Raw genomic sequence first — 10,778 nt, 5'->3', positions numbered from 1 at the left:
GAAGAACTAATTGTTGATGTTGGTGACAGTGATAGAGATTCCCTTGATGACAGTGAATGTGAAAACTAACTATAAAACAAAAGCAATAGGTTAATTTTTTCTTTTTTATAAGTCATGTTTTTACATTATTTTCTACTACGCTACTGTCCTATCTGTATTAATACTATAATTTACGTCTATTGAAAGCTTATTTGTGTATGGGTTCCAAGTGACTTACCCAAATAGCTCATAAATGGGCAAGTACCTGCGCGACCGCTCGCCAGCTTCCTTCGTCAGACCTGTACATTGGTATTTATAGAAGTTAATTTCTTTATGAACTTGTTAATTTGTTTTAACATCTTATAAAAAATTAACACAGAAAAAAAAACAGCAACAGTAAAATAGTTTTAATTATTATAAAATTCAATCAAACCGAATTTACTGAAAAATGCTTTACTGTCACAGTTATTTGTATAGTAAAAAGGTAAAAACAGGTAACATAATAGTACGCAGTTTATAAATATGAAAATTTTTATTTATTTGAATGCAACATTATAACTGCAAACATAACTTATGAATATATTCCTTCTAAATTGGTACATTTTGATGTTTCATGTCGTAATAATGGACTTATAAACAGATAGAAACCAGAAATTATATAAACGATCATATCCTTTCAAGTTCTATTAACGATTTCTTAAGAAATTAGAATAACGGATTGGGCAACTTTCGGAATTCCAAATTCCATAGTGTTCCTCTACTTCTTCAATATATAATAATCTTACTGATTTATATAGGTTTCACATTAAAATATAAAGTGGAAATTTTCATTATAATTGTCATACTACATGTGTAAGTACACAATAATAACTGTGTTTAGATGTTAAGAAATAATCTTTGAAAAGTTACAAAACTAACCAAATAGCCCTTTTAAAGAAGCCTAATTGAAATTTTAAACAACCATAATAGATAACAACTGCATGTACCAAAGAGGTTTAACTAACTGTTGAAGTGTAACTTCAGCTTTATTATTTACAAAACCAATTTTTAAATATTACCCATAAAGTGTTACTCTTTTACCAAGATAGAAAATAAGTAGGTAGTCCTAGATGGGATTATAAGGTATAGTCGTTGTATTATAACTTGACAGCATTTGCCTTGAAGCAAGAATGCTCGTCATCTACATTAAAAGATGTAGGGGTAGGTATAATGATCGGTAGTATCGAAAGATACAGGGTTAAATTTTTTGCAATTAGAAGTAAACGACGAAATTTGTATATTATTTGGTAATATCTTCTTAACTGTTTTGAAAAAGTTTATTTGAATATGTTTTATACATTTGTAGAATTGCAACCAAACCCAGCAGGTAGGTACCTATAGCTATTTCAAAATCGCATGAGTCTTTAGTTAGGTCATCTTGTGGTTAAAATTGCATTATATTTATTGTTATAGCTTTATCATCATAAAATTCAATAAAAACAAATAATTATCAAATTTCAAAGAAAATTGTCAGTTCTCCTGTTCGTACTGATTGTACAAGGAAAGTTATCTGCAGTGTTAGGGGCTGTAGTAGTAAATCAAACAAAAAATTTAGATTTTTTCATTCATATTTGTACAAATTAAAAATTTATTTGGAAATTTTGAAAAATTAGACAGATTAAAAGCATTTAAACCTGTTTTTAAATTAAAGGAAGACACCGTCGCTCTATGTATTTTAATAAACGTGGTTACATATTTCCGAGTGGATTAGGATAAGGATTAATTTCAAAAAAATGAGAACAATGAGTGCTGCTGTAGACATCTGATAATTTTTAATTTTGTATTTTAACAGATTAAAAAGAAAAAAGAAAATTCAAGAAGTTTTCATGAAGGACACGGCTATGAGTAATATTTTGTAAGTAAAAAATAGTTTAAGAACATTTGGACGTCTTCTGTCGTCAATATGATAAATAATTTTGTTTTAATTTCAACTTAAACTACTACTTGGATGTAAAATGAAACTGCTTAATTAGTATTATTTGAACCACGTCAGTTAAAAATTTCACTCAAGGAAAGCATTAAATTAATAAATTAACTGTAACTTGAGATATTTTTATTTTATCTTAATTAGTTCACTCATTGAAAATCAAACATATTTTTATTTTTTTATTGATTTTTATTTAACAAGAAACGAACGACGACTTTGATAATATACGAATTTGTTTCTAAAAATTATTTAATTTTACGAAAAATTCTTTTTAAGACATTACTATTAAATAGTATCTAATAAATTGATGGAAAAAAAAATTTTATTCGTTTTCAAATGTCTTAAACAAATTAATAATTATAGGAAATAAAGCAGTTTATCAATTATTCTTGTAGGGTATAAAGATTTGTAAAGCGATAAACATGACATTAAATTAAATATTTCAACGTTATTTTTGGTCGAGTTTAATCAGTCAGTTTTATTTTATACGAAGAACGTCTAGTCCTTCACAAGGTCATCCCTTTCACTTGTGTACGTTTCTTCATAAGCAGCTATTTTAACCTTCTTTAGTGATAACCATGCACAAACACGTCTATAAATCAACAAAAAATGTATAGCAAAAAACGTTGCTTTTCTTGCTTTTACTGGCACCAACATTGTGAAAAGGCAGAGAAGGGGCATAGAATATACGAATTTAATTCAGTTATCGTAAACGTTAAGTAACATGCGGGACGAAATCGTTATTGAACTTTTCCGAGTTGCGTGCAGTTTTTACTCTTTATTTAAAATGTACTTTGTTAGTACTAGGTAAATGAGTTTTATCTAATTGTAAATTATTCGGGAATGTTTGTTGTGTTGATGTGGTGCAACAGTGTTCCTTTGTAATTGTTGTGGATTCAAGAGGATCAAGGTTCGGACCGGCAACCCATAAAGGTACCTTTTTACGACATTTTAATTTATTTTAGTAGCTTCTTTTATGTAATGCAGTTAAACATAATTATGCGGCCAAAGGCATTTGGTTTATGCGTGTGTTTGTTAAGTGGTTTAATGGAATCAACTGGAGTAATTTGCAGTATTTATCGCATGTGTTTTGCTTTAAATGGTGTACCATGATTTTTAACCACTTAATTTTTAACAAGATGGCAATTGCTTTTTCAATTTATTGATGGATTTTACTCATATATATATATATATATAGGTACGTTTCCTAAGATTCTGTAATAATGAGAATGGAAGAACCTTTTATAACCTGGGTGGAAATATATCTACAACATTTTATAAGAAAACTACAACTTTCTACTAGAAATTGCTAAAACATTTAACAACTCCGATCTTCACTATGTTTAAACATTCCAACTTTTTATTTTTTAACTTCAAAATTATGTCATATTACGAGATTGTACAACTCCTTATGTCCCAAAAGTGTATAATCTTTTTCATCTAAATTTAATTTGTTTTCCTCCTACAATTTTCTACAATAGATAATAGTATGAAAATCAAACGTTCATTTAAATTTAGCGCTATTATTTGCGAAATAAAACAGCAGAGACTACACTGCGTGTTGTATATACCTGCTAACAAGCCCGTCGTATTATTTCTTTTTTACATTTTTATAAGAAACGTTGAATGTTGACGAATATCATTGAATGTTGTAGTATTCCATAAGGATCTACCACAAACTATGCCGTTTGTTTCTTAATAAAGAAAATTTTATCAAGTCTCATAATGAACGTTATTTGTTGTTGAATTTCATGGTAAGTTGTACTATTTTATAAGAGGTGCTGAATATTGTCGAATATCATTGAATATTGTAGTACCTATTCCATGAGGAACTACAACAAATTACGTTTGTCAATTGAATATTAATGTTTATTGCGTAGTTAATTGTTATTTGTTGTTGAAAATGTTTGTTTATTACCTACAACCTTCTACAATTTGATGCCAGAAAAAAAAATGAGTTTCAATTTTTTGTAAAAAGTTGTTAAATTTTGTAATTATGAGTTACAACTCTCTACAATTTTTTACAATGAAAAAAAATTGTTAAAAAGTGTTGATTATTGTATAAAAGTCTAGTTTGTTGTAAATACATTTCCACCAGAAAACACACACACTTTAGAAAAATAAAATACAAACCTAGAAAACGCAATTCGGGAAGAAAATTAATACTATTTTATGTTCAAATTGTTCTATTTTTTAAAGTCTTATGAAATTTTATTTTGAAATTTAGACTGTATAACAGTAAGTGATTTGAAAGAAAGTAAGACCTGTTTTAGGTCTTTAAAGAAATTACATACAATTTTGTGATTTACTAAGTTGAGTTACAAAGTTTAGAATTTCGAATTTTAACTTAACCTAACCTAACCTACACAACTTAAAGTGTAAGGAAGTTTTAAACTTAGACAAGTTTAATTATTCAATATTAAATTCGAAAATAATTTAAAAACGTTGAGTTGAGGCGTTAAATTCCGCGCTGATGTGAGTAAAAATCTGTCCTACGGGTAGTACATTTTTTTATTTTATTTTTAACTCTTTTTTGGGATACTTACGACAATTTTGTCTGTCTTAAAGAGCGTTATTTAGTAACGAATAACACAAAAACAAAAGACTGTCATTGCAGATTCAAATAGAGAAAGAAATCTGCACAAAGTTTGAAACACTTTTTAGGGACAAGTATTTAAATACTTTTCACTTATTGTTAATTCATTTTAAGTCATTTTCAATATTATTTTGGATATTCATTTTCCATAATTATTTATCAAAGTATTCTTCATACTAAATTAAATACACAATTTTAGTTACAGAATTATTTATTCTTTCACCTTAGGTAACCACAGGGTGGTGAAATTATCATAATGGTCAAACACCTAATAAGTTATTTTACAACCGGAACCGTGTGTTTAATTTCGTATTTAAAATAGAGTTAAAAGAATTAAAAACTTCGGCAATTCGAATACATTACATTTAAATTAGATAGATAATTTAGAATCATTTCCATTCGTGAATAATTTCCTGTGAATATGGGTTCCCTTATCCCCAGTGGCGGATCCTGAATTTGTGGGGCCCTGGGCTAATACTACTTGGGGCGGGGGGTACCTAATTACTCAACTAATTCCCATTTTGTCAAAAAACTGTTGCCTACAATGCTGTAAATATATGGTATAAGAAAAAAGTTCTTACAACAACAAAGCCAATTTGTTACTTTCACGATGAAAAGAGAAATACAGTGGGACGTCACCAGTTAAAGACTCACATGCGAAAAATTACAGCGACCGAAAACAAGCGACGGGGAATTCCCCTTGCCGTTCGAAAGACGCGCACACGGTGTGATTGATTGCAGGGTTGCCAACCTTACGATCGGATTGTTTTTAGTTTATGTTTTTTTCTTCATAATATTGTCTATTGCTTTCAATTATATCTATAAGACCCTGGACTGCAGCCCAAAAAGTCCTTAAATAGTTCAACCCCTGCTTTTTCCATTTCTTTATTATACTTCCATTTCTCATTTAAATAATTTTATCCCAGTTCCGTCACCTTCTTTCCCCATTTTGTTTTTTCCCGATCTTTATGGACTCTTTCAAGATTTCGTTATTATTTCGTTATCTTTGTAATATTACAAATAACATGATACAGATATCGCTGCACCAGCCATTTTTTCCCTGTTAAATAAAATTTAACATTATATAAACTCTCCTAGAATTTATCCTTGTAATTTATTTTTGTCTCCCAATATTTTCATTTGAATTTAAGTCACAAAATCGTACTACAAATGTTTAAAATATTTCTGTTTAAAATTAGCTTAAAGACTTAAAACAAGTCTTATTTTCTTTTAAATTACATGGAGATTACAGTTTAAAATTAAAAAGAAAATATCTCAAACTTTAAAAAATACAGAAAGTAAAACACAAAAAGTTTTAATCCCTCATACAGGGTGTTCCATTTGAAAAAAAATGGACTTATATTTGTTTGAAGTTAACCAAAGTCGCCACATTGCATGTAATTAACCTACTTTGAAAGTATGGGTGGGTAGCTTGAAGGTATAATTATTTTTCCTGAGAATATTGTTGCTCCAGCTTTGTCACTGTAAAATAGGAATGCCTTTCATTATCTACTGCTCTGTTCTACTTAAAAAAAAAAAAAAAAATTAATATCTCAAAAACGGTAAATTTTACAAGTAGAAAAGCATTATAAAAGTTTACCCAAAATCATAAGTAGAATTCAAAACAGTTATAATATATAGGATGTTCCGTTATAATTACGAAGTTTTAGTCAACTTCCGGAAGTGCTACACAAATGCCTTTATTTTATTTCAGGAGAGCATACCCAATAACGTCATTGTACAAATTTTCAAATTTTACATCGAAGTAGTTTCTGAAATATTCTAATAGGTCGTCACCGTAAGATATACAAATTTTTGATGTTTGATTTTCTTTCTTTTCAGGTAGGTTAGGGCATCGTGGGACCGTCAAGGGAATGGTGAGGGTTTTTCATGATGGTATGTTCATAAAATTGCCAAGTTTATCTATACAACTAAGGTTAAGCGTTTGTATTTTATTTAAATGTTGTATTAATTTAATAACAACAAACTATTATTGCTTGGGGTCTCAATTTTGCCGCGCTTTTCGGTGTTCAAAATTAATTAACGGGCAGTTCAGTGAAGTGAAAATATTTTGTGTAAATTGACGGAATAACAAAAATCGATAGTTTGGAGGTAGGTAGTTAAATTTTAAAAATGGTTTGTAGTTGTTATTGGCATTTCCTATCCGATTTTTCTTTTAGGGTCCAGATTCATTCCAGAAGTACCTATTTATTTAATTTTTCTGAAGAAATTATTTACATAACAAATACTGAAGAGGTAATAATTTTTTTATTATATTTCTGTTTAATTATCAGTAAGCTTCTAACATAATAGACTATGCTGTCGCCACAGTTTTCATTTCTTAATGTATATTGGACATGGCATGCAGTTTATCCTTCATGTTTATTCAAAATCAGTAAGAAAAATAAATTACTTTAGATTAGAAACTAAAGAATTTTGTCTATCCTGCTGTATATTCTAATAAGAAATTTTGAATTACTAACACTCTTCTCTAACTGGTGTGCGTATTTGAAATTAAAAATGATTACACACTGAGTATTATAAAGTGGCTGTGTCCATATTAAGCCAGTTGTACCGAATTAAATTAATAATAATAAAATTTTAATTCTATCTCCGTTTGTGCGTCAAATTAAATTTCCCACAAATCTGCCATTTTAATGTTATACTTTATTCACGAGGGTGTAGGTGACAGCACCAATCAGACATTTTTAAATTAAAAAAAAAAGAAGGCTAGGGCGCCAAAATAAAACTGACAGGTGGAGGTTAGTTTATGAACATGTACTATTCTTTGTAGAGAAATTTGTTGAAATTCATAATATATAACATTTAGTTATTATTTTTATGGTAGGTATAGGTATATTTTTGTGAGTAAAAATTTATAAACAATGATTAACGAAGAGCCGCCTGATGAAGATGTATTTAAAATATTAGTTGCAACAGATAATCATTTGGGTTATGGTGAGAAAAAAGCAGAAATAGGTAAATTTAGTTATATACACAAATATTTATCGTTTTAATCGACATTATTACTTTCAGCTGATGATTCATTCAGAACATTTGAAGAAATTTTAAAGTTAGCAGTAGAACATTCAGTGGATTTTATTTTACTTGGAGGAGACCTTTTTCACAATGCCTGCCCCAGTGCCTTTGCAACGTATAAGTGCTTAGATTTACTGAGAAAGTAGTAACGTATGTTTTTAAGTGTTATATCTTACTAATGGTATGCTTTTAAAGGTATTGTCTTGGTGATAAACCTGTTGAATTTGAGTTTCTCTCTGACCAGTCGTTTCACTTTAGCCATTTGTCAAATCCCAGTGTTAATTATGAAGACCCTAATTTAAATGTGTCAATGCCAGTCTTTAGTATACATGGAAATCATGATGATCCAGTTGGTCAGCAAATTAGCCTATTATGTATTTGTTTATATCATGAACTGTTAATTTTAAGGCCAGAAGCAATTATCTGCTTTGGATATTTTGGCATCAGCTGGACTGCTTAATTACTTTGGTCACTGGAATGATTTGACTAAAGTAGATGTGGCCCCAATGTTGTTAAAAAAGGGAGAAACTCAATTAGCCATATATGGAATGTCACATATTAAAGATGAACGAATGGGAAGACTTTTTTTAGATAAAAAGGTAGGAAGTACCTTTGCTTTATTATAACATATTTTTAGGGAATTTAACATTGTAGGTGACATTCTTTAAAGCTGAAGGTGATTGGTTTAATTTATTAGTTCTGCATCAAAATCGATATGAAGGTCGTGGTCGTAAAAATTTTGTACCAGATTCAGTTTTACCTGAATTTTTGAACCTCATAATCTGGGGTCATGAACATGAATGCATAATTGAACCTCAAAAATGTAAAAGTGATAGTAATATATACATAAGTCAGCCGGGAAGTTCAGTGGCTACCTCATTATCAAAAGGGGAATGTCCCCAGAAGCATGTAGGACTTCTTCATGTTTACAAAACACAATTCAAAATGACTCCCATTCCTCTTAAAACTGTAAGGCCTTTTGTGCACAGTGAAATCCTTTTGGAAATTAGAGAAGAAGACAATCAAAATGAATATGTGAATAAAACACCGAAAGAATATGCAATTCAACAAGTTAATGAGGCCATGGAAAAATTAATAATAGAAGCAAAGAAAAAAGCAACTGGTAACAATTTTTAAACGTTTTACTAAATTACAAGTATATTTAAAAATAAATAGTTATAAAGAAGTTTATTCCAGATGAAAGTAAAAACATGTTGCCTTTTGTAAGGCTAGTAGTTTACTATGCAGATGATTGTCAAAACTTTAATGCAATTCGATTAGGATTGACATTCAAAGACAGGATTGTAAATCCTGAAGATGCAATTCTATTAAAACGTGCAACATCAAGGAATTTTAAAAATAAAAATAAGTATGAAGTGTTTGAATCTGAAGACTTAAAAAAGGTAAACAACTTTATGTACCCCTCAATTGTTTATGCGTTAGATACGCTTTTAAAAACTTCATTAAAAATACTCAAAATAATACATCTAATAAATTGTTCTAAAATGTGTTAGGATTTTTAGTTTTGAACAATACTATTTATTAGTGCACAAGAAAATCAGTAGGTCAATATGAGAACGGGTATTGAAGTTACAGGTAGTAATATCTGGGACAATAAAGGAAAGTCCAATATGAAAAAATGTTTTTAGAATTATTATCAAGTATTAGAATTTCCATCATGTTAAAAAAGTTTGGTTAGGCAGAGGATTATTATTTAGATTTGTGTTTAACCAAAATTGTAAACAAGATGTAATATGAATCAAATTGAAAAGTAGAAAATATAATGTATCGGTGAGTTTTACTTAAAAAGTAATTATATTTATTTTTTAAATATTCACCAGAAGCAATTAAAAAAAAATGCAGTGATGTGAATGTAAAAGAAATTCTAAGTAAAGGTTAGTTTCTGTGTTTCAGCCCTCTGATTGGGCCGAAGCAGTTGAAGATGTGGTAAGAAAATACTTTGAAAATGAAGAAAACGGGAAAAAGATTAAGGTATGTTATGCTGAACACTTGTTGGAAGCTGTAAGAAGGTTTACTGATAAAGAAGAGTCAGAATCGTCCAGCACATTTGATCCTTTCGATGTGGTGATAGAGTAAGTATAAGTTTTCTGGAATGCGAAAAGGAGCCTTTTATATTGTTTATTGTAATTAGAAGGCATTTGGTTATATTGTTTTTATTTGTTTAGCGAAAATTAACACTTTTTTAGTCATGAACGCAAAGAAACTGCAAAAAAAGTTAAGGAAATTGCACCAGAACCTAGAGACTTAAATAATTGCTTGGAAAATTTGAGGGCTGTTAGACAAGCTGCTGAGAAAGAAATTACTACTACTAATGTAAAATATATTATTAACTACAAAAAGCAGAAGAACTTTATTGTCAATATTTTAATGTTTTAGGTTGGTAAACTTTTGGACAATGTGAAACTCACTTATCCCACACGTTCTAAAAGTAGTGTTGGTTCGGATAGTGATGAAGCACTCATGATATCTGATGACGACGATGGTGCAAGTCGTACAATTAATTTTAATAACAAACCAGCTCGCGGAAGGGGTTCCAGAGGAGGAAGGAGAGGAACTGAAACTGGTAGGGCCAAGAGAAGGGGAAGAGCCAGAGGTGCTGCAGCTTTTCTGTAATCAGTTAAAAAGGATACAAACCTAATAGTGTAAGAAGAAAGTATTCAGGAATTGAGAAAAAAGACTAATCGATTTCTATAAACACATATTGGTTTTGTATTTGTACCTCTATCACGTTTATAAGTGTTATTAGAATTCTCATTTAAATTTGATGTATAACTAGTTTTTATTTTTTGTATAAAAAACTTGTTTTTAAAGATAAACATAAGGCTAATGAAATATTCATCACAAATAAAGCTGTTTAACTAAACACAGAATTATTATTTTATTTCCACATTGTATAAGAATTGATTTTTTTATTTATATTTTTGAGAAATATTATTTGTTTACTTCAATTTTTTTTTGCTTTTTTCTTAATAATACGCATTTCAAGTGTGAATAATGAATATATTATTGAGTAGTTGCGTTCTTGTTGTTATTTGAATATACAATAAATTTCCCTTTTTTAATGCTATATATTATGCATAATTGATTAAATAGCGATAATTCATAATGGTTAGTTCATATATGTATGTATTGACTAAATTGTGTATACAATTTGATAAATTATTTAGGTATTTTATC

General features: G+C 29.2%; 1 protein-coding gene across 1 annotated transcript; it reads left to right on the top strand.

The window, feature by feature from the left end:
- Positions 1-2,660: 2,660 nt before the first annotated feature.
- Positions 2,661-10,471, top strand: LOC108737461 (double-strand break repair protein MRE11-like). The gene is made up of 10 exons (XM_025977915.1): positions 2,661-2,878; positions 6,384-7,520; positions 7,578-7,722; positions 7,776-7,933; positions 7,989-8,179; positions 8,235-8,703; positions 8,778-8,983; positions 9,495-9,673; positions 9,788-9,914; positions 9,978-10,471. The coding sequence occupies exons 2-10, from the start codon at positions 7,427-7,429 to the stop codon at positions 10,212-10,214; spliced, it is 1,806 nt and encodes a 601-aa protein (XP_025833700.1). The 5' UTR covers positions 2,661-2,878; positions 6,384-7,426; the 3' UTR covers positions 10,215-10,471.
- The last annotated feature ends 307 nt before the right edge of the window (positions 10,472-10,778 follow it).

Source organism: Agrilus planipennis, unplaced genomic scaffold (genome assembly GCF_000699045.2).
Source record: "Agrilus planipennis isolate EAB-ADULT unplaced genomic scaffold, Apla_2.0 scaffold155, whole genome shotgun sequence".
NCBI classification, from domain to species: domain Eukaryota; kingdom Metazoa; phylum Arthropoda; class Insecta; order Coleoptera; family Buprestidae; genus Agrilus; species Agrilus planipennis.
Note: the sequence above shows the minus strand (reverse complement) of the source record. Positions and strands in the feature narration are given on the sequence as shown.

Bases quoted from the DNA above. Each gene is read 5' to 3' on its own strand.
- LOC108737461 (XM_025977915.1), top strand. From the start codon at position 7,427: ATGATTAACGAAGAGCCGCCTGATGAAGATGTATTTAAAATATTAGTT. The intron at 7,521-7,577 runs GTAAATTTAGTT...TATTACTTTCAG, and splicing joins TGAGAAAAAAGCAGAAATAG to CTGATGATTCATTCAGAACA. The intron at 9,674-9,787 runs GTAAGTATAAGT...ACACTTTTTTAG, and splicing joins CCTTTCGATGTGGTGATAGA to TCATGAACGCAAAGAAACTG.